Below are 24,619 nucleotides of genomic sequence, written 5' to 3'. Positions count from 1 at the left end.
TCAGTGGAACAGCAGCAGCCCAAGAGCTTTCTGGCGGATGCCAGTCCTGTGTGGAGACTGCCAGCCTTGTCATTCATTAACACATAATTATAGACTTTCGGCATTAGCTGATGCTTGGTGGTTCCCGAAACAACAGTATTTTAAAACAATTGAAAGAGAAATTAATTTAAATAATTAGAACAAGGCCTCTTGAGTGTTCCACATGTGTGCAAGAATTTTTTCCTGCTGAGATCAGAAAAATATTTATGCAGATGACTTTGCTTTTCTTTCAGAGGATACCAATCTTGAACCAGACTGTCCTAGTACTTGGAAATTAATGATAGGAATGTTTTTAGTTTTAAGAGTCAATGTTAAAGATTGGAATGTTTGGAAAGGCAGTATCTCTCTAAACAGACATTCAAAGTGGCTTCCTAGATGCTGCTGGTATCAAATTGGTGCTTTCACTGTGCCCTGAGTTGTTTATACCTTTCTCTTGACTCACCAGTCACCTGGGGTCAAAGCCTCAAAGCTACCTTTGACTTCACTTTCTCCTTGAATCTCACATCTAATCAGTTGCCAAATCCTATTAATTCCTTCCCTGAAATATCTCTTGAATCCATCCTTTTTAATGGTCACTACTCAATTTCAGGCTCAGATTACCTAAATCCTGGATGATGTGCAATAGGCTCTTAACAGCTTGGCTGCCTCCTTCCATCTTCTCTCCCGGCAAAGGCTGACAGCTCTGTCAATCTTTGATTGGGCTTCCCTACTCAGAACCTTTCTAGGAATTCCCATTGCCCACTGAATAAAGTCCAAACACCTTTGCCTGGAATTCAAAGTCCTTCATAATCTGTCACTAAGAGACTTTTCCAGCCTTCTTATTAATTTCTCTCCTCTAACAACCCTCCAGTTGTAGGCAAACTCCTCACTTGCCATTTCCCAAACACTTTGCTGCCTCTGTCCTGGGCAGTCTTCTCTCCTCCCCTTCTACTTATAGGAAGCTTCCCTTCCCTTACAAATTTCAGCTCTGATGGTCCCCACATTACAAAGTCTTCTGTTATCCCCCAGCTGGAAGTGATTCCTTTCTCTGAATTCTCATTTGTATCACTCATCTGGGGCTCATTAATTCTTCTTTGTGTAGTACTGAGCCATAACCTATCTTATGTCTCCCATTAGACTATAAGTTTCTTGAGGACAAGGGCCATGGCATATGCATCTTTGTATCTCCATAGCAACTGGAACAGTTAATAAATGTGCTGAATGAACAAAAGTGGAAATGTAAAGTGATTTAAGGGAAAAAAGCAACTCCTAAGCTCCAATAATCTGAGTATTTCACCCTTGACTGATTTCTCCCTCTCAAAGTATCTATAGGTTTCTCTCTATTTTCCTTTGGAACTTTGAGATGGCTCTAATATCTGTGGGTAGAGTATCTTCCTGGATTCTGGTTGCCATGTCGGTGGAGCAGGCAGTGAATGAATTCCCACAGAATAGAGAATAACTCTTTCAAAATCTTGCTTTTGACTAGACTGGTACACAGAACAGCACAAGAAAATACCAAGGGTATTTCATTGCTTACATGGATTAGTTAATTAATTAATATATGCTTCTCCAACTACATCAAAAATTAGGTAAAACCCAGAAACCTAGGAGGAAAGAGATGGGAATGGTCTGAAGGTGGAATACAGTTTTCCACGTGTGACTACATTTGGTGGTCTTAATTTGAAGAGATTGAGGAATAAAAGTCAGTGCTGCCAATAGTGATAAATGCCTCTATGTTTTATAGATAAACTAACAAGTGGCTACCTGGGCTGTGTGCTTGGTATCACCAGTCAAAGAAAACCTAATGATACCCACTAAGAACTACTTCATGTGCAGCAAGACCATAAGTACCTTTCAGTTGACTTAAAAATGGAGCACTTTTATGTGTCCCAAATTGAATACGGACAAGCTGGTAAATATCAATCCATTTTAGATGAAAACTCTTTGATGTATGCCTTGCTGTCAAAGATTCAAAGTAACCTGAAATAAGAGAGTCACAAGAATTGCAAAACATCCCTAGAGATTTGCCATAGGGGCGTAAGGTCCCAGATCACTAAGAGCTCTCAGAGCAAAGCTGACTCAAAAAATTATTGCCTACTCTGTTCCTTACTTCCAAATAACTGCATAAAGAGCTGAACTATTGGCAAGAAGACTTTACCACTCACTGGACTGAGAGGAGGTATAAAACATAACAGTCATGTTTACCTTCCAGAAGCTATTCCACCCATTCAGAGTAACAAGTTATTCCAATGTAGCAGTCCTTTGGGCTACCTCTCCACAATGAGGGCAGATTCTCTAGAGGACAGCTACCCCAGGTTCAAGAGACTCTGTGGGCTTGCACTCCTATAACTAGAGCTTAGGTGTTTGTTTACCTTTCCATAATTAATCAAAGGACACAACTTAGAGCAAAGGCACTTATGGGATAGCACAGGAAAAAGATTTACAGAACAACCTTCCAATTAAACTTAGGCTATATGCTCTCCCACAAAAATACAACCTATTAATGGAACGAGTGAGCAAGTAGGAAGGATTACATAGGAGGGGCCCACAAGTGGAGAACACACATGGAACTGACGTCTGTGATAAAAGCCTTGCTGTCCTTTCATGATATCCTTATCCTGCTTCTTGGTGGGTGCATTCTTTGGATGGGTTCATCGGGTCTACTCTCTGCTGGACACACTGTTCTCCCCAGTTAGCCAGTTTGGAGCTTTTAGCTTCCAACCAAGCTAAAATCCTTGTCTTGGCTTCTTCAGATAGAGCACAGACCCCCTGCCCTAGGACGAGCAGGTCTGCCCCTTGGAGTCTCAGCTCTGAGGCCTGCCCAAGTGTCACACTCTCTTCTTGACTACTCAGAAGGATGGAGTTCAGAAGCAATATCCTTCAATTCTCTTCTAAGGCTGTATTCAAGAACATGTACCCTATAGTTGGTTATATACTTCTACTGGAAGACACCATTGTTAATTGAAGGTAGGATGGGAAGGGGAGGAGAAAATCCCACCCCACTTTGCTGTGCCCTTGTTAGAAGCTCTAAGAGCTTCTTCCCTCAAGGTGATTGACTCACTGGGTGATTCCCCTATTTTTAAACTCTCAATCTTTCCCTTTTGCCTGTATAAATCAGTGAGCAGAGAAAATGCACTGAGACAATCCACACCCTGGGGCAAATCCACTGTCTACCAATCCACAGTCATATTTCCTGACTCTCAGGAAAATGCACATGAGCTGCTCAAAATTGGATGCCCTTAAAAGGGCTTATTTGTAATTTTGGAGTGGATGGGGGTACTCAATTAATCAAACTTGATCAAACCACTGCTAGACTACAGACCTATAGTCATACACAAAGAAAAACCCTACAGGGATCCAACTAACTGCCAGGCAGCTGGGTTCTGAAACCTACATCTCACTGGATATCTAGTTTCCCCCAAGATACGGTATCCTTTGGTACAGTTTCCCCTGCATTGACAGGAAACAGGTTAACTTCCCAATAATTCTGTAGTTCCCATTTCTCAAAGGAACAGAGTTTTTCAAAGAAATCTAAACTACTTGCTCTAAAGATTTTTTTCTAAACAACTGCTCCAATACTCCAAGGGTACCAAGTGATCGCACTACAACAGGCACTTTACCCCCTGTGCCATACTGTAACTCATCCATGCCTGCCTGGCTTGTGTATTCCTTCTCTGCGTTCTCTCCTTAGTCTGCCACAGGGGGTCGATACAAGGAACTGACACAAAGGCTTAATTATATATTATTATACAAAGGTAGGATCTTGTCTCAGACACATTTATCCCATTTAGCTGGGCTGCAAATACTCCCTCGGCTGTTGTCATTTTCTTCTTCCTGAAGTCCACACTCTAGAGCAGGGGTGGGGAACCTGTGGCCTTGAGGCCACCTATGTGGTCTTCTGGGTCCTCAAGTGCTACCCTTTGACTGAATCCAAGCTTCACAGAACAAAAGGGTTGAGAACCAGAGGCAGCAGGTTCCCCACTCTGCTCTAGAGTCTTAGAAGTGGGGATAATTCTACTCCCAAAGAACAAATAAATGAAAAACATTTATTATGTGTTTACTAGGTGCCAGGCACTCTGTGCCAAGCTCTGAATACAAAAAGCAAGACCTTGTCCTCAAGAACCTTATGTTCTAAAGAGAGAGGCAATATGCACATAGGAGAGTGATGGCCAGGGAAGGGTATTTTGGTTGGAGAGTCACGGGGATGGTGAAGCAGATCCAAAGGATACCTGACTCACATACATCCCCTTTGTAGCAGGAGTGGTAGTACCAAGCTGGTTTCTTTCCTTAGAGTGAGAGGTAGAAAACCAAAAGAGTGGGAGCAGAGGGGAGACGGCAAAGTGGGTTGGGGTGGGTGGCTGGGTGGGATGTGAGGCAAAGCCAATTTGAGGATTGTCACATATAAAGAACCCTGTCTACTAACTCACCAATCAAGACAGCCCACCCCCGGGGCAGAAGTTCCAAAGCTAGGTGGATTAACTCAAACACACATTTACATCCCCACAGATACACATTTCAGATTTCACATACTGACAGCCTGGATCGGGTAGCAGTTTTTTTCTAAATACTATTTCTAACCTCTACGGGCCCATTAGTAGTGTTCCTGTGTTCTCAACAGTGACTGTAATATCTCCCAATTTAGTATCATCTGCAAATTTCATTAATGTGCTATTTACTCCCTCTTCTTGATCATTAAAAAAGACGCTTAATAAGATCCCACCCGGCACTGACTTCTGTGCCACCGCGCTACAAACCTCCTTCTCAACTGAATTCATTAGCCTTTTGCATTACTCCATTTATCATCTTTAAACCAAACCAATCTTGAATCTTTCAAGGGGTTGCCCCTAGTTCTTTCACTGAGAGACGTGTAGTTCTTTCTCCCTACAATTTCTTTAACCCTAGTAAAATCTTCTCTGGAACTCCATGGGGTTGTTTACTGCTAATGATCTTTTAGAATAATGTATAAAGTCTGGCTCTTTATCCCGGTATTTGTTCCTTTTTTCCTTTAAAGATGACATTCCTATTCCCACATTTGCTAGTTTTGCTGACTCTTCCTGGGAGAATAGGGGGTCAGGGTATTTTGGGCTGCTCCAGGGAGAACAAGATGGAATAACTTCTTTTTTGGAATTATAGTTAGTGAGATGTAGGGGAAAGAGTGTTAGATTTGGAGGCTAAGGACCTGGGTTCAAATTCTAACTGTCCCTTATTACTCGTGTGACTCTTTACCTCTCAAGGCCTTGGTTTGTTTATCTGTCAAAGGAAGGGAGGTGGGCAACATCTCTAAGGTTCCTGGACAGGGTGTTTATTCGGGCCCAGATCGAATGCTCCCTCCTCTCTGAAATATGCTCTGAACACTCCAGCCCAAACAGGATCACTCTCGCTTCTAAATTCTTATAATGCTTACTGTTCAAAGTACTAAGAAGATAAAGGCAGCTGGGTGGTACAGTGCAGAGTGCTAGGCCTGGAGTTTAAAGACAACTTGAGTTCAAATCCAGCCTCAGATATTTACTAGCTGGGTGACTGTGGGAAAATCATTTAACTGCTGCCTGCCTCAGTTTTTCCACCTGTAAAGTGGGGATAGTAAGAGCACCTGGTTTCCCCATGCTGTTGTGAGGGTCAGATAAGGATTTGCAATCCTTAAAGCAATTTACAAATGCTCCTCATTCTAGAACTTAATCCTACACCAAGAACCATGTTATGTGGGATATAGAATGCCAGACTTGAAGTCAGAAGGAAGGCCTGAGTTAAAATTCTTCCTCAAACATTTGCCAGCTGTGCAACTAGACTCTTAAGAGTTGAAAGGGGCCTCAGAGGTCACTGAGTTGACCCTTACCCCTGAGGATGCATTAGTCCCTTCTGCAGTAGCCGTTACAGGCAGTCACCTCACCCGTGCTGGGTGCCTGCCCTACCGTTCTAATGCCTCAGGAAGCAGACTGGCCCCCACCCGCTAAGTCTCTCCTCTCCTCTCCATGGTAGCTTTTCCTGTACTTTGGGAGAACGATTATGTCTCCCTTTCAGTTGTTCCTCATCTGAGATTTTTCAAGTTCTTTTTTTCACCACCTTGGCTAAAGTCCACTGGATACTCTATTTCTAAAGAAGAGCTCAGTACACAGCATTCCAGATCCAAAAATACAAAGGACACTCCTGCTCAAAGACCAGCATGGTTAATTGAATCGTTTGTTTTCCACCCCTGCCCCCATTCTTGTGTCCTAATGAGGAGGAGGATCTACAATTTACTAAGTTCTGAGGCTTGTTTGTTTTGTGTGCCTCTTCTTAGTACCTTGCCTGACCCACAGTAGGTGCTGACTGAGGGCAGGAGCTGGGAGGGAAAGACAAAACCCAAGCTTGGGGATGACCGCATGACACAGATATACGTTCTGTTCCAAGGTGTAACTGATAAAGTGTGATGGGATATAACCAAGGAGGTCACTAACTCCATAAAAGAACCAGGACCAATAGCAGAAAAGCCTGGAGCAAGTCCAGTTTAACTACAACAAAGGACAGCTCAGCTTGATTTTTAAGCCTTTTACCAGGAAGTGGGTGTAGAAGGGGGTGCTGCTCCTCTTTGCACCCTCAAATTGCTGGGCCATTCTCAGTCCCTACCTGATGTCCTTGCTGACCACTTCCTTTTCAGAGGTTCTTTTTTCCACCCTAGGAACAACTGCTGATCTCCTTGGGGGCCACTGGATTTCTCATATCCCATTCTGGGAAACACTGGAGAAAATGCTGGAATCATGTCTATGCTCTTACCTAAGAAGCTTTATGGAATATCTTCTACAATTAGGATGAGTCCTCAAAATCTTGGCTGAGTGCATGGTTACATCCTTAATCTAAATAAAGTGTACTCTTCTCCTTTATTTGTTGGAGAAGGCACAGTGAACTTCTTCCCACATGGGCTTCACAAGGACAAGGACTGTATTTAATTCATCTCTGTATCCCCTGCAGTGCCTGGCACTGTCTCTCATACTCAGTAAATGCTTGTTGCACAAATGAATGAATAAATGAAAGAATAAGGAGTGAATAATAACCTTCTGTGGCTTGGGCTCTTCAAATAGTTTGTCCCATTATGTTTGGTGTCTTGTACCAATGTGGCTGTTGGGTTGTTATAGTACTTAAGAGTCTGGGGACACACACACTGAATGATCTTAGGGAAAGGGGTGGGAAGGAGAGGGAGGAAATACTTTGGGGGAGAATGAGAGTTAGCTGTTCTTCCCAGCCTATATCAATGCTTCAAGGATTTTAGGACATCCACAAGAAAATCCTGTATCCCTGGACAAGTATGCCTATATTTTTAGAGGTTAAGAAACCAAAGGCTAAAAATGCCTAGGAATAATAGTACATAAATAACAATGCAGGTTACACACAATTACAAGCTGCCCTGTCCCAGAGGCTCTGTTCACCTTATTGGCATAGTGACAAAACAAAAAAGAACCCAGACGGACCTTTAGAGTTGATTGCGATGAGATGTGACTTATAATGTCATAATGAAATCCTGCCCAGTTGAACACCCTTCACTGGGGAGTCCAAAAAGGTTATCACCATAAAGATCTTTAGAAACTGGCTAACAAAAGCCGATAAATTAGGGGAATCTTGGCCATGTTAAGGAAAAACCCTAGAATCCTGGCTCCCAGTGAGCTGCCGGATAGATAATCTGAGCTGCTAAAGCCACTGAGCATGGATAACAGTTGTGACTGAGGCCCAAACCAAAAAGTTCGGTTTGCACTGGGCCAAGGTTGTTTCATTTTAATAATCTGTAGGCAGTATCTTTTATTTTTCTTTAAATGGAGGAAATTTTTAGCTGTTCAGTTGTCTGAATCAGACTTTTCCACCACACCCCCAAAGATTTTCATCTGGACTGAAAACTTAACACTCCATGTTTCAGCCAAAAGAAAAATTTGCAGCCAAGTTGTAAATCTCTGAAAAAAAAAGATGTATTTTAGCAACTAATTGAAATGCAGAAGGAACACTCACCAGTCACAAACAGTAATTATCCTCAAAAAGTTAGTAATGTGCCACTTTAATTAAATATCAATTTATAACCATAATTTCAAGAGCTATTGAATTGCAGCAATTGATTATTTAGAGTTTTAAAATGAAATGAATAAATGAATTCTCTAAGAATAATTTAGGCTGTGTGTATACATTTATAAGCATGTGTAGATGCATGTAATTTTCCACACACATGCCTGCATGGGGGCATAGACATGCTTTGACACCAGAAAGTTTTCAAATTCTTAGAAAGTCTAACTACAGAGCAGCCTCAGCTTGTAAAAACCTCTTTGGCACAAAACCCAAGGCATTCTGAGATATTGAGAGTGGAAAAGTTCATTGGCCTGGATATGAGGCATTAGCTCATCGGCTGTAGAGGGGAGAGTCTTCGTGGGACTCTCCAGGGTCTTTCTACAGGAAGGGAGATTTTTAGTCATATTTCTGCTAGCACCTCTACCTATTTAGCTGGGGCTTTGTTCACCCTTCCATCAAGGCTATACATTTGAAGCCATCATCTTCCCTTTAAATATATACCCTGAGGAACAATGAGTAGAGAAGGCAGCATGGTTCAGTGGAAACAATACTGGCCAGAGAAAATGAAGGATTTAGTCCTGACTCAGTCACTGGCTTCCAGGGCGGCTTTGATGAAAATATTTCACCTCTCGGGGCCCTGGTTTCCTAGCCCTAAGATGGTGGAGTTGGTTGAACTCAACGATTTCCAAGGTCCCCTAATGATCTATTACCCTCTTTGGTGGTGAGCCCCGTAAGGCCCTTCCTGTCTTCCTCCCAAACACAAGTCTAGAGGTAGGTGCTAGCCCAACATAAATAGTTCCAGTTTAAAGTTCATGGCACCATTCTTACTAGAGCTATATCTGTGTACTAGAAATGCACGTGTTGGCACAACTGAGATTTCTGTTCTGGTCTCAGTCTCTCTAACATTGTAAGCAGTATCTGGCTGAAATGTTCTGGCTGTGGATCTCTTTGAGGGGGTAAGGTGTTCTGGACCTTTTTCAAATATTAATACTACTCAATTTAGCGGATCACAGGTTGTAAGCTGGACAGGATCTCATAAACCATGTAATCCAACTTCCTAATTTTACAGATGAAGAAACTGAGGCTTAGGGAAGTAACTCATACAAGGCCCCATGGTATTGATCACCTGATTCTAGAGTCAGGGCTTTTCCCATAGTACCATATTATCCATCTCGGAGTTGCTGTGAGGAAGGCACTTCACAAACTCTATACCTCCATATAAATGTAGCCTATTATTATTGCTAATAATAACAATGAATTTGCCCACTGAAGTTTCTCTCCCATTTCACTCACGGCTAGAAACCCACAGGTGGAAGACAAAAGGACCGACTCCACTCTCTAGCCCAGCTTTTGGGTATGCCAACTCCAGTGTCCCTTTCCCAAGCTCACCAATCCAACAATGTATCATTTCTATACATTGTATTTACTGCCTCTTGGCCAATTAAGGGCTTTGCCTTTTTGGAGGGGGAACATTTAAAGAAATGAAACATGAGCTGATAATTGAATCCTAGGTAAAGAAGGTTTTTTCTCTAGTCTCACCTGATAAAGGGTGTGTTGGGTTTTTTTTCCATGAATGCTTAACACAGACATCTGGGATGAATGCCACTTGGTTTCCCCCATACTGCCACCAATCTTTATCAGCAAGAACAGCATTTAGAATTGGTTTGACTGTGGTGTAGATGTGATTTGAGAATGATTTATAATAACATTCTGTAGCAACAGGAGTCATTGTGATAGGATGGTATTACTCTTCCACCTACTGAGCCCTTTTTTTTGAGGACTTATATTTTCTGGTGGGAGCTTCCTATGCTTTATATCTCCCAGGACCTGTAAAACATGCTGGTATTTGGTTTTTCCCATAATGTAACAACTTCACTTGTAAGTGGGATGCAAGCTTCCCAGAGGGCCTAGGAACCTCAAGCCAAATCCTCATTGTTTATTTTTATTAAAACAACAGAGGTTATGGTAAATCAACTGCCTCAAAGGATAAAGCTCCTCCAAGTCAGGGATCACTTCCATCTGGCAAGACCTGTAGATTACCACACAGAGCAAGTAGGTGCTCAATACTTTCTGACTGACTGTCTGATTCAGCAACACTCATGAAGCTCTTCTGCCATTTTGTGATTCCTTCTCCTAAGAAATGAAGTTAAACCCTTGAGATCCCCTCATTCATTCATTCTATAAACATTTATTAAGTGCCCACTGTGTGCAAAACACTGAGAGAGCTATAAATACTCTGTTCCTACTCTCTAAGAGCTTAACATGGCAGATAAGACACATACACAGACAAATAAGAGGACAAAGTGCTGTGACCATAGGCTGTCTTTTATAAGAACAACAATTCAATCAGCCTAGGCAGAGGAACAAATGAATGAATGAAAAAGCATTTGTTAATCATTTGCTACATGTTAAGTTACAGAAATTTTAACTCCCTGAACATCAGGCTCACTGAATAGCACCATGGCCCTAAACTAAAGATTAATTAAGTAAGCCAAGACTCTAATTCTTGAGAGTCAGTGAATTTTAGTAGGAAGGGCACTGAACTTTAAAGTCAGAAGACCTAGAGAGTACCTACATGTTTGAATTTTCTCATTTGTAAAGTTGAGATGATAACACCTGCCTCACAGAGCTGTTGTAGAGAAAGCTCTATACGCTAGGAAAGTACTATGGCCTTCTTAACTTTCCATTTGGAGGAACTGGATGGATCTCTTTGAATATATCCCCATGTGACTAGTCAGGCTGCTCAATACTGAAGAGTGATAACAAACAGTAAAATAGAATTACTAGCCCTTTTTTTCCTCTTTCCCTCCAATCCCCATAAAGTTTCTGGTCCTTGGCCAGCATGCTGGAACTAAAGTATGGTTTACTGGGTGATGGGCGGCAGTAGGATACTCAGGCAACTACTGTGTCATGAGTTGAAGTGGGCTGACATGAAACAGGGCGGACAGGACAAATGCCTTAAGGCCCCAATGACGTGCAGTCACAAATGTTTAGAACAGCTGTGAGCTTCTGGGAACCAGAGGCAATGGACAGTTTGGAGTCAGAACGGTGGGGGCTCAATTCCAACAAAAGCCTCAGAATGCCAATCAGAGTGTAAGCAGCAAACACAGACAGGATCCCAGAACATCCACAGTTCTGGAAGTCTGGCCTCTCAAACCTCTAGTAAACCTTTAAAAAGGGGCCCTTCATTTCCCCTACTTGGGCTCAAGCACCACATCTATTGAGGTCCTTCTGCCACTCCCAGTGAGTGTCACCTGTCATGTGAAATGGCCAGGCTACCTTACAGACTTTACACTTACATAGCTTGGTTTTTTGGTGTTTTTTTTTGGTTAGTTTTACATAGATTAAATTGGGTTGGAATGGGGGGAGGGGTTAGAATGGAAATGCTAGAAAAAATGATTTTTAAATACTTTCTGTCCTAAGAAAGGATTACTTGGGATATAATCATAAGGTATCTAGTTCAACTCTGGATGTGCTGAGCTAGGTATTCAGGATGGGGGACGAGGAGAGATTGACTGAACTGTTATTGCTAAGCATAGTAAACTTAAGCGTTGATTTCTACGTAGTCTGCAGTGTAAGGTTTAAGGCATGAGTACTAATTAGTGTTTTAATAAGTGTGTTGGCTGTGCCCTGTGCCATTCTAGAATACCACAGTATGGTAAATTAAGGGACATTTTGCCCCCCCCCCCATCTTCTTTCATTAGTGTTTTAATGGTAGGAGGTGGGGAAAAGCTGATCCATATTCAGGAGGAGAGGAGGGGAAAACAATAACAAATTGGCATCTCTTCTGAGAATTGCCCCACAGGCCAAGCATTTTTATGTTCTTAATCATTATTAAATGACTTAACATGACACCCAGAGCCTGGCGAATGATTGCATCCTGACATGAGAACGAATTACAAATGAAATGAAAGATCAAGCCGTATTAGAGGACTGCCTCTGGGAAATGAAAATCTTTAATTCTCTTTTATTATTGACATTTATTTGGCTGCCATGAATAACAACATAGCAAAGAGATTCAGCTCTGCTTGTGCACTGAATAGCTTATCCCAGGGCTCAAAACTGCATTAACATTTATCATGTTTGCTTTTGTAGCTGACACTGCCGCACAGATTCTCGATCCATCTTGTATTTATCATGCAGCACAGATATAGTGCAGCCTCTAATTTAAGTTCATTTTCATATGGTAAGAACAGCAAAGATTAGCAAATGTCCTTCAAATAAGCTCCTGGTTGTAAACATTTCCAAGGGTGGATTAATAGATTTGTTAACAAGATCGGTTTAAAGAATAAAATGAGTGCATGAGGCAAATTCAATTGCTGGATAAGAGTGAAATTTTAAAGGTTTCAATTTTGGAAAGGACTTGCAAAATCACACTGGAAAAGCTGCTGTTAGCATGGTCTGCCTCATTCAAGTACACAAAGCCTGTAAAAGGAATGTCTTCATATAGATCAACCAGAGAGCATTTTACTGACTTTAAAGTTATTTCTATAGCTCTTGTAAGATGGAGAGTGGACTTGGACGGGTGAGGAAGAGAGGGGCAGAGGAGGGTGGGCTCGGCAAGGAAGGGGCTATTGCTTTTCAAAACAGTAGTTATTGAACAATTGGAGTAAGCCACTTGAGAAAAGGGGAAAAATTTAGATTGTTCTACCTGTAAGCATAGTAGGGATAGACAGCCTTCCACTATGAATTCCCTCTTCAATTGCAGAAATCAACAGACTACAAGGGTTTTTATCCCATGCAATGATAAAAGGAAATGTGGCACTTGTGACTTTGCTTATGCCCTTCTCCTTGCACAGAAACATCCTCTCCTCTTGCACCTGGCCCACTGCATCCTACTCAGCTTGTCTTACTTCCTCTATTACACTTTCTTCCTCCACTCAAGCCTTCATTGATCTTCCCCTTCTCTTAATCCCCAGAGCACTTAAGAGTCAGAGAGCTACAGAGCTGGAAGAGATCTCCCAGGCCATCTAGTCCAAGTGAACCATGTATCACCTACACATCACCTTGCACCTCTAGTAGAAAAATCAGTCCACTCCATGGTTGTTCATGCCCATGATTAGGAAAGGTTCTGTCACGTTGTCAAACTTGGTTGGTTTTTCCCCCAAACATTTTAAAAGATGCTTTTCATAAACAATCGTGATAACTCAAGCGGAACATGGGCTATGATCAAGATCAACAACAAATTGTATACAGCTTTCAAATTCCCATCCCCAAACTACCCAAAACATAAAAGTCACTCTAAAACCCAATGAAAAGTTTTCATTTTATCCTTGAAACAGGGAAAACTAAAAGTGAAGGTGGACACTTTCACATGTAGCACACGTTGTTTAACAAGTTTTCATAAGCCTTCCTTGATTTTGAGTCAATGAAATGGAAACTGCCCAATTCTTAAGTGGAAAGAAAAAGATCCCCAATATAGAAGAAAGGAGCTGGGCCTCTTCTGAGGGAGGCCAGGTCAGGGTCACTGAAGGTCAGACTGTTCACCATGATCTGTGGGGTCTTCACTCACTTCCTGCCCCCTGGGGCCAGCCACAACAAATGAAACAACTTTGAAATACCTGAAGAGAGCCATCTCATTCCGTCCACCTCCACAAATCCTCTGTTCTCTAGACAAGCATCCCAGATCTTTTCATTGATCCTCACAAGGCACAGTTTTCAAGGACCCACCTTCATTGTCCTGGCTGCCCTCCCATCTGTCAATGTCAATACTAAAATCTGGCATCCATAAACAGAAATGATACTCCAAAGGAATCTGACCAAAGCAGGGGACACTTAGATTACTGCCTCCCTCACTTTGGGGGAAGATAATTTTTTAAATTGAAATTTTATTTTTTTAAATGAACAAAAAGTTATTTTCTTACCTTCCTACCCCAACTCCTATTTAAAAAAAAAAGAAGGAAAAAAAGGCCTCTTGTAACATATATGCATATGAAACAAACCAAATCTCAGCATTGGATATGTCTAAACAACTTATGTCTCATTCTGTACCCTGAGTGTGGGTGAATATCATTTAGCATTTATTTATAAACTTGTATCTTATAGTGTTCATAACTTTGTTTTGCAAAATAGGCAAGATGGGCAAGTTTACGTTACATTATATTACAGGTAATAGCCCCTTGATGAGCGTTCCTGCCTCCAAAGTCTCCCCTCCCCAACTAGACTGAAGCCTCCTTGAAGGCAGGAACCACTTGTTCTGTATCACCTTGAATAATGGGTAGGTAATGGGACTTGGAATCGGGAAGACTCGAGTTAAAATCCTGCCTTAGATACTTAGCAGCTGGGTGATGTTAGGCAAATCACTTAACCTTTGTCTGCCTTGGTTTCCTCATTTATAAATTGGAGATAATAATGCCCTCCTTCCCAGGGTCATTGTGAGGATCAAATAAGACAACATTTGAATAGCTCCTTGTAGAGTGTATAGCATTATGTAAACGCTAGCTATTCTTATCACTTGAGGCCCTACTCCATGTTCGGTAAAGTGATGGCATTCACCAAGATGCTTAATCAAATGCAAATGAAAAAGGAGAGCCACCATACAGACAATGCCATTAGTATTCACTGCCTGGTGCTGTAAAAATGACTGCTGTGATGGCTAAAATACTTTTTCCAACTTTTCCACAAAATGTGAAACAGACAGTGGAGGAAAACTCCAAGTGAGAATTTTGACTCTAAAGCATGAAGCCTGGGAATTCACTTAGTCCTGGATTTCACTCCTTCATTTTCACAAAAACTCAAACTTACCACACTAAAGAAGCAACAACTGCTTCACCAGGAAAGGGTGTTTCTAGTTCTCAGCAAAGACATTTAGATGGATGAAAAAAATCTCACATCAGAAAAATTGAAATAAATCACAGTTTTAGGATTGGCCCTGCAAATATGACTGTAAGAAAAAAAATCTTTGCTGTTGAGAAACAGAAGGCAAGATCTAATTATTAAAATAAAAAAATATTAAGGTAGACATATTACTTTGAATATATTATGTTAGAATAAGAATTTGTGGCAAGTGATAAAGATGTGATTAATGTCTATACCATGGTATATATCACACAAGGCCCATACGTGTATGTACCTGTAGCCATGATTGTGTCGTTTTTCCCTTGGGTGAAGATTACAATTCGCTGCCTTTTCGAGTTCTCCTTTGGCAGGGCTTGTGCCTTCCGGGCTATCTCTTTAATTTCTTCAGTCTATTAATAGAAATGAAAAGAAAATTCTTATAACGGGTACAGGAGAATAGAACTTTATTAACAGATCAAGAACTTTGCTGCCTATGAGGAAAATACAATAGATTAGGCATCTATTAAGGTGATTTGCAAAGGGGGGGGGGAAATCTTTTATTCTTTCAAAGGTTTATACAATATAATGATGCTATTAACTTTAATTTTGCAAATAACATTGTAGTTAAACCAACTGCTCTAATATGAAGATGGAAGATCTGCAGTCAAATAAAGAAATGTCTTTTCTGAAGGGTTTCTACTTCAGCTGGTCCTGCCTGTTCCTTGTTCCTTCCAAAGTTGTACATGTAACTGGAAAGCTCCAGAGCCTTCCACTCCCACCACCCTCCCCCCACTCCATCCCAACGGAGGCATCCTTTTTCATCACAAAGGCTGTTGGCCTGGAAATTTCAGGGGGCAGGAACTAGTTTTACATTTTCTTATCATTAGGTATGAGGAGACTGACATATTTAGAAGAGGAGGGGACCAAAGTTAGAAGGACAACAGGAATTAAGGGAAGGAGCCATTTCAAAAAATTATTTATTTATTCATGTGGGTTTATTATCTCTCTCTCCCAGTCCCACCACCTCATTTGAACAACAAAAAATGAGGTATTAAAGGCAGATGACTTACAGATGAGAAGACTGGGAAGGAGCAAAGTAGGCAAAATGGGCAAGCATACTTGGGTTAACAGCCTCTTAGTCAGTTTTGCTGCCTCCAGTGTCTCCCTTCACCAAGCTGTCCTCTAAAAATCAGCACCGATATTTCTAAAGCTAAGGTCTGACCATGTTACTCCTCTGCTCAAGAAGCTTCAGGGCTCCTAGTTGCTACTAAGATAGATACACACTCATCTGTTTGTTCTTTAAAGCCCTTCCCAATCTGGCCCCAGCCTTCCTCTGTGGGCTTCATGCATAGACTACACTCCAGGTGAATGGCCTCCTTGCTGTTACCCGGCACAAGACATTTTACCCCCCATTTCCACCTTTGAACAGGCAGTCCCCCATTCTTGGAGTGCACTCTCTACTCATCTTGGCTTGGTAGAATCACTAACATCCTTCAAGGTTCTCCTCAAGCACTGTCTCCTACACACGACCTTTCCTGATTCTCTTAGTCTCTAGTGTACTCCAAATCCAGGCTTCCCTTCCCCCATCTTACTTCATATTTGCTTTGAATTTATTTTTCATTTTGAAAGACAACATGGTTTAGTGAATAGAGAGCCAGCCTTGGAGGCGGGAGGCCCTGGGTTCAAGACTAGAAGCATACTAAGTGACCCTAGGGAAGTCACTGAATATCTCAGTGCCTCAGGCAATGTTCTTGGATCTGCTACATACTTCCTCACCAAGAACTCCCCAACACCTATGGGATCACAGGGCTGGGGGAAAATGCTTTGCAAATATTTTCAGATTTTATCCTCACAATGACCCATTATCCCTATTTTACAGATGAGGAAACTCAGGTCAATAGAGGTTAAGTGACTTGCCCTGGGTCACACAGTTAGCTAGTAAGTATCTGAGGCTGGATTTGAACTCAAGTCTTCTGGACTCCAGGTCCAGTGGTCTGTGCAGCACACAGGTGTACAGGGCATATTCCCCTTTTGTTTCTGTACCCCTAGTGTTTAGCACAGTGCCTAGCATGAAGGAGGCACTTAATGTTGTTGTTTATCCTTCATTTCTGCAGAGGATCAATGACAATGAAGGCAGGAGGAAATACTGGATGCAATGTCTGCATATTGATACTTAAGAAAGTGGGGGTGATGTGCCCAGAATGACGAACATGCACAACCCACGCTGTGCTATGGCCCCTGCCCCGTTCCAAGCAGGCCACCTCATCCTGGGAGGGAGGGAGAGATGGCGGGGAAGGTGGTGAGGGCCTGCTGGCCTTGGCATCATCTCAGCTTCACTTCCTGTTGCCATCTAGGCCATGGAGCTTTAACCTGCAGCTCTTTGGAGAGCAGGTGTTGGGCTGAATCAGGGTCATCATCTTCATTGTATTCCTTTCAAAAACCAGAGCTGCAGTGACCATGCAAAGCTATCCATTCAAATCCTGCCATCTTCTCAACAGTCTGCGGACATGGCACAAAATCTGATGCTACTACTTTGGCCTGCATGCTCAGTCGAGATATATCACGGTCCTCACAGAGTCTCTTGGCATGTGCTTGAAAGTCGAGTCAATGCCACGCTAACAGAATGGGAAAGGTTAACTCCCATTGCCGCGGCATGGAGGAACAAGGGATAAATGGAAAAGGATGCCATGGCGGCCCAGTAATGAAATGAGGACAGAGAACATACCTGCACAGTAGGTGGGAAGACTTTTCTACTGAAATTTTAAAAATCTCATCTCTGGAATATGAGGATTTTTCTCTGATCCTCATTTGAAACATCTGCTTGAGATGACAGGGAAAAGACTACCCAGCTAAGGGACTAAGGCTCTTTTTAGATGAAAGATGGACCTCAACAGTTTGGAGGAGAGGAAAAAGCAAACCCGGCACTGTAAGTCATGAGGGAGCTTAGAGGAGTTCATTCATTTGTCCAACAAACAATGATTAAACACCTAATAATAATATTACATAGCACTTTTAGGTTTACAAAGGGCTTTCCAGAGATTATCTAACTTTATCTTCACATCAATTCTAGGGGATAGGTGCTATTATGGTCCTCATTTTACAGGTGAGGAAACAGAGGCAGAGAGGTTAAGTGACTTGCCCATGGTCACACAGCTGGTGTCTGAAGACCTGGTTGAACTCAGTGCTCTATCCACTGTGGCCTGAGCTGCCTGGGAATGTAGAGAGAACTTATGCTGAGTGCCTGTCCTCAGGGAATTTATACTCTAATATTTCTACAGAGCTTAAAAGTGTACAAAACACTTCCCTCCCAACAAGCTCAAGAAGCAGAGAATGCAAGTGTTATGATCACCATTTCCAGATGAGGGAGGCGGTGGAGGTTCAGAGACCACATGTGACTTGCCTCTGGCATGGCAGAAAGCTAGAAGATGATTGCCAGACCTTGACCTTGGGTCTATCCAAACTCCAATATCAGTGGGCTTCTCTCAACAACAGTCATTTCACTTAGGTCACAGTAAAGGACTCAGAACAATTCTGGGAATAAAGGTACTACAAGGCTAGAAGAATGTTTGTGGTCATTTAATCTGCTCCCCTGCCTGTAGATAAGCCAACATGTAAAGATTCACATGCAGTTTTCTGCTGTTTTATAGGGACATTTAGAAAAATGCTTACATCTGTCAGTCAGTCATTCTGGGGCCTAACAATGTCAACCGTCACAAGTGCCTAACTCATATTCCTCACAATGAAGCTTCAGAACATTTCCTCTACTCCTACTTAACAGAATAAAAACCAAACAAAGCAGTCATTACTTATGCTCATATAAAAAGTCTTCATAAAACTAGAGGGTACTGTCAAGGGTCTCTGCAGCCTTCTCTTCTCCAGGCTAAATCCTAGTTCATTAAATATTTCCTCATATACACTCTTCTTCAGACCTTTACATAGGTGCAGAACTTCTCCTTAAATTCTCCCCAATTTCTCCACATCTAGAGCTTGGCACCTAAACTCTACGGAGGAAAGGGTTTCTCATTAGCAATGAATATTGAGAATTGGCCTATGGAATGTGTATAACAAAATGAATTTATGCATCTTAGAAACATGCTGCCTCCACCCTTTTCTTTTAAGGTGAAGTACTACCCAGAGATGGTTTGTGACCAGTCCTGACTTTTAATTTTATTGTTATAATCCTATCTAAGAAGTCATTCCTTATTTTGCTCTTATGAAGTCAGTGCCTTGGCCTGCACATTTCCTAATGAGCAAGGTTCTTTGGAGTGCTAGATAGTTCTCCAATTTATTGAGATCATTCTGAAGTCTAGTATCTTCTTGCAATATGCTGATAAGCACTTTGATGTTTTATTTCATCTGCAAACTTATTGTCCTTTTCATCCCTTTATTTTGGTCACAGATACAAAAGCTTAACACCACTGGGCCAAAAACCAACACCAGCAGAATGCTGTTTCCCAAATGCTGCCTCAATGAATCATGATACTTAGTGTGTGATATTAACATGATACATCAGTGAGCATCTTATGTAGATTGAATCAGAAAAAACAAACAAATAAACATCCCTTTCACTTTTTTTTAATTGAACAGATAGATACTTCTTCACTATGAGAACTGGCCTAAGGATCCAATGCTGGCAGGACCTGGGTTGTTTTTTCGTTAAGGAATATGGAGCAGAACCGAGAATGAGAATGGGGTTACTGGAACTGCCTGGGAAGAAACACTCCACGGATTTGAAAGAGGTTGGAAGGATTTACTCATCATCCTACAGGCGTAGAATCACCCTCCATGGCCATTCCTCTCCTGCTATTTATGGAGGGAACTTTTGGAGGCCAAGACACTTTTTTTCAGGAATTCTCTAGGATTCTTTGAATCACAGAGCTTTAGGACTCTCTCTGGCTCCTCCTGACCTTTACTCTTTCAGGTGTACAGGAAGGTGGATAAGTGGGAAGGTTTCTGGTTACAGACTCTGGGCTGAGTATGAAAATACACTCCAGAGATCCACAAAGTAGGCTGCCATTTCTTACAGGACCACTACCACCAACTGAGTCAGATAGATGTGGCTCAGAGCAAGAGAAAACAAACTGTCCAGAAGAGAAAATGTGACCTCTCTTAATCACTCAAAACATGCTCTGTTCACAGACAATGATAAAATCAAGTACTTTTGTACTGGAGCTTTTGTGGACTTTTCTCCTCTACTCATTTTATTTAAAACAATTTTTAATAAAGATTTTAAGGGCTTTTATAAATGGAACATACTTTTAAATTGCCCAATTTTATTTGATGTAAGTTCTAAAAATATAAATCTTTAATCATCACATCCTCAAAATAAGGTATATTTTAAAAATCATTCCCATTTGAACTGAGTTTCTAGAATAATAAAAGGCCTTATGAAACTTTATCCCCAAGTATTGTCATTTTAAATTCTTAGCAGGGCTGTCATTTAAATCAGGTACCAAGCAATTTTCCATCACTTCCATAAAAATACCCTCTCTTTTCTGCTTTTTGCTCTGCCTAGCTCCCGTTCTTATCTCATTCTCCAGTACCCTGCTAGCTGTCTCTTTTTTACTGTAAATAACTGAATCCATTTTAGAGATTGAAGATTTTTTTTTTAAAGAAGCATTATCCCAAATTTACGAAGATGCTAAGTAGAATGTCAGGAACAATAACACTCCGGACAGTTCCTGATGATTAAACATCGGTTATTTTTTTTTTTTTAATTTGAGTGGCTCTCTCAGCAGATAGATCAGTGGCAGCCAAACTCAATAGCTTTGGGATCCAATGGGGACCAATTCTTGGTGAATACAAATTATAATTGAAGAGGAAGATACAGAGACAGTGGTGTTGAAAAGAATAAATGCTTTCCTTCTTCCCTTTCTTCTTGAGTCTATAAGTTACAATTTTTTACTCTCTGACAAAATTCAGAGGAAAGGGGAAGGAAGGTTCAGACAGGGAATCCACAGAGACCCAGAAGGCTTAAGACCCATGATAAGGTCTCATAGTATTTAAGATAGTTTGGCTCAAGTGGCCTGTGCTTGCTTGTTTCTCAGCAATACTGAGCCCGTAAGCTAATGCTTCCACATTACTGCTTGATGGACCTGAGGTTATAAAATCATGGAGCTCCTCCCATATGCAGTAAGTGTTGCTATTAATGAAATGCCTAATTGAGGTTATTCTACTTGTGGCTCATGTTCACACAACTTGCTTTTTTGGAAACCCAGGGAGAGAGACAAGATTGTCACTGATAACGCCGTAAATTTGTCAATCTTACACATCACTGTCAACACAACTGACAGGTCAGTTTTTGCCCCATAAAGAGCTGATCAGGTAAAGAATCATAATCACTGTGCACTTTGCTAGATGCGGTAATCAAATATGGCAGACGTAAGGTGACCAGAGAAAGCCACACTGGCATCTCTAAGTACTAATGGAAAAGCTATATGATGGTGGTTAGCAGACAACAGCAAGAAGAGTGTGTCACTAAAGCTGAATTTAAACCAGGCACATCCAGAACTGGAGCTCAAGAGGGCAATAAAAATATAAAATGGGCAAGCTTAATAAACTATTTCCTCTTTTTTATTGTCTAGCTACTTTGGGATCATACTCATTTATTATGCTACACATTATATTTCTAAGCATCTATAAAATGTTGTTTTATTTGATAGAACAAATCCAAGTACATTTTTAAAAACATAAGATACAACAGAAAAGGAGCCTGATAGAAAATACAGATTTGCATTCCACAAGCTTCTATCTATTAAAGATTTCTGATACATGTAGCCACCTAGGACATGTATTTTTAATATGACAATTTTTCATTATCATCACCATCATCTCAACTTTTAAAAAATGAATCAGGAATATTTGTATTCTTATGATCTAAACATTTGTCTACTCAGATGAACATTCTCTTGGCTGCATTAATCTTGCTGGCCTATTACTGTTTGAGAAATTACAAAGTGAAACAAAATATGAAGAAAAATGAGTGAATGCTCATCTCCATCAAGGACACTACCTTGAAACAAATATGCAAACACCTACTAAACTGGCACCTCAGTAATCACAAGGCAAGCTTCTGGGGGCTGGGGGCCAGGGGCTAGGATTTGGAAGCAGAATCCCCAGGGAGTTCTCTAGGGTGCTAATGTGTGACCTCTGGCATCTACGTGATTACTTACACTCCAGGCCTCATCATCCTCACCTGTGAACGGCTTTGGTTTGTCAAGAGTAGTGAGATGGGTGAAATGTATGCTTCCTTGGAGTGCACTTTCCAGGAACGGAAACGATTAGCCATTTCTACCCTTTAATATCAAGATCACTACAAATTCGCACACCACCTTCTTCTGAGAGGCTTAAAATGGGCTATGCTAATATCACTCCCTTACTCTCCCTTGGCCTCCTTGGGTGGCAGGAATATAAGGTGAGGGTTTGTGTATCCTTCTCTACTCTCCCCCCACCGCTCAGATTTAAACAAGTTCTTTATTATTTAACATTTGGGCTGAATGGCATACTAAGGCATTGTACAGAACACAGAATTATACATAGACCTGCCCACTCAATCTGACAGTCAGAATGGATTTCCTCCCCCTCAGTTAACCTGGCTTCAAATTAGGAACTGTGTTTTCCAACATCATATTGTGAGGCTATATTCCATAGCTAATCATTTGGCAATGACTGCAATCTGATTGGAGTCAATAACAACTCCACAGAGCCTCTTGAAGGAATATCTCGTCAAGATTAAAAACTCACAGGAAAGAAGAATTGGGGCTTTGTGCATCATTCCTGAGCTCCAGTGTTTACTTCAGTTAATCTATGACTGGGGTGGCAGTGGTGATCCTATTTCTGTGTATTTTATATTATGTAACCTCCACCCCCTCCCTCAAACCCCAAACAGGCGGTTTATGTAAGTGGGGGTTTAAATTAATCAGTTCCTAACAACTTTAAATACAACCTTTCTGAAATTAATTTGCATAATGAGAATGCGTATGTGGCAGGGTTGAAGTTATTTAACCAGCGTCCTATTCCACGCTTTAGTCTTGCCCCGCCACTGCTGCAGCCGCGGATCTTCATGGAGTGTAATGCAGCTAATGAGGCAGCTTTTTAACTGAGCCAACTGACAGGCCCCATATCTGCAGAGGCAGCTTGAAATCGTGCCCAACCTCTTGGCTTCCCAAGAGGCTTTTCAAAATTCAATAAATAACATCTGTAGGCGATGTTGGGTGCAGACCTAGCAGAGTGCGTCATAACACTGTGCTGGCAGAACAAAGAAACCATGACGACTGCCAGGTTTCCATGGCAACGGCGGTGCAGCTCGGGGAGTATAATAGCACATCAATCACTGTCCAAAAGAACTTCATTATCAGCAAGAAAAAACCTTTAGGATCTGTTTAGTGTGCAATTGTGGGTTAACTCACCTCGAAGCCTTGCTCTCTAGCAAAAGTGGCGGCTTCCTGAAATAAAAAAAAAGGAACAGTTAATTATAAAGTGCTAGATAATGAAGAAATAACCCATGCTGAAGCGCCAAGCCGTCTTCCTTTGACACAATTATCTCCATATACCCAGAGAGTGCCATTTTGATGCTGGTATTGAAAAGATCTGCCCTCCCCGCCCCCCGCACCCCCAGCCAAGGCAACATAACTGCCATGGACTTCACAAGTTCAAATGAAGAAGATGCAGGACGTGTTTTCATGTGGATGCCACATCAAGTGCAGGTGATCTGACCTCAGTCAGTGAAGACAACCCCTTCAAACCAGGGAAACAGACTGACAGCTACACCTTTAATCACAAACACTACCACCATGGTCTTTCTATGTGACCTCAGATGTCCACAAGTTAAACCTAAAAATAACCTGAGGTCCCATGGGTTTAAAAAAAATCTTAATGCTAATGGCACAATCCAAGGGGCATTATAAAATATGTAATGCCTTAATCACAGGTGAAAGCAATGTAACAAATGGCAGAAATCCACCCAGGCAGTTCAACCCCCTTTCTTTTTATTACTGATCAAACCTGTTTGTTTCATGCCCATATTTTAAAATCCAAGGCTGATAAAAAATGGTAGCAATTTCACTTCCCAATCTGCTTCTCTCTTTAATATGAAAAAATATTGCAGACAACTGTCAAGAGCCTTTACATCTTAACTTACATTCCTCCAAATTATCTCTGCCAAGAGATATTAATAGAAGGATGGGCTTTGAGCCGAACAGGGTAGTGAGTAGATCCAACGCGACTGAAATAACTGCTTCTCCAAACCATGTAAGGGAGAAAGGAGAGTCTGGGTTTAGACCACCACTTTCAGTACTACCTATGTGTTAGATAACACACTAGCAAAACCTTGAGTGGGAGGGAGTGTGTGCATGCACACCCCCTTCCCCCTAGCAGAATCATACAGATTGGATCTGGAGGGCCATTTTGAGAATTCGGAAAGGGCAAAATGGATGATTAAAGCTGGACGTTGAAGTTAATACAAAGTGATAAGTTGAAAAGCACAGCTCCTCAGGCTGCTTGCTGAAGAGACATGAGGCTGACCAGGTTAGCCTAAGCCGATGTTGATTTCTCTACCCCACCCCCCACCCCCCAAAAAAATTGAATCACGGCCTTGACAAGTGGGTCCAGGCAAGGTTAGCCACTTGGACAATTTATTTACAATAGCATTCCTTCTTGTACATCACACAGTCAATGACACTTGCTGGCCTAGCTGTCAAGGAAGAGTGTAAGGATCAAACTCTATCAATGCCATGTTTTCCCAAGCTGCCATGTGATTAGCTAAGCTCATTCTCATATAAAAAGACAACTTGAAAGGCCCCAT

General features: G+C 41.5%; 1 protein-coding gene across 2 annotated transcripts in view; it reads right to left on the bottom strand.

The window, feature by feature from the left end:
- The window catches only part of ADK (adenosine kinase), a 629,414-nt gene that overhangs the window by 43,936 nt on the left and 560,859 nt on the right, over positions 1–24,619 (bottom strand). For both annotated transcript variants that reach the window (XM_036735188.1, XM_036735189.1), the window contains exons 8-9: positions 23,226–23,261; positions 15,113–15,227 (exon numbers count right to left, since the gene is read on the bottom strand). In XM_036735188.1, coding sequence (XP_036591083.1) covers positions 15,113–15,227; positions 23,226–23,261 — 151 coding nt within the window. The remainder of the gene's footprint in view (positions 1–15,112; positions 15,228–23,225; positions 23,262–24,619) is intronic.

The sequence above is a fragment of the Trichosurus vulpecula genome, chromosome 8, assembly GCF_011100635.1.
Source record: "Trichosurus vulpecula isolate mTriVul1 chromosome 8, mTriVul1.pri, whole genome shotgun sequence".
In the NCBI taxonomy this organism is placed as follows: Eukaryota; Metazoa; Chordata; class Mammalia; order Diprotodontia; family Phalangeridae; genus Trichosurus; species Trichosurus vulpecula.
This window is presented reverse-complemented; position numbering and strand designations above follow the sequence as displayed.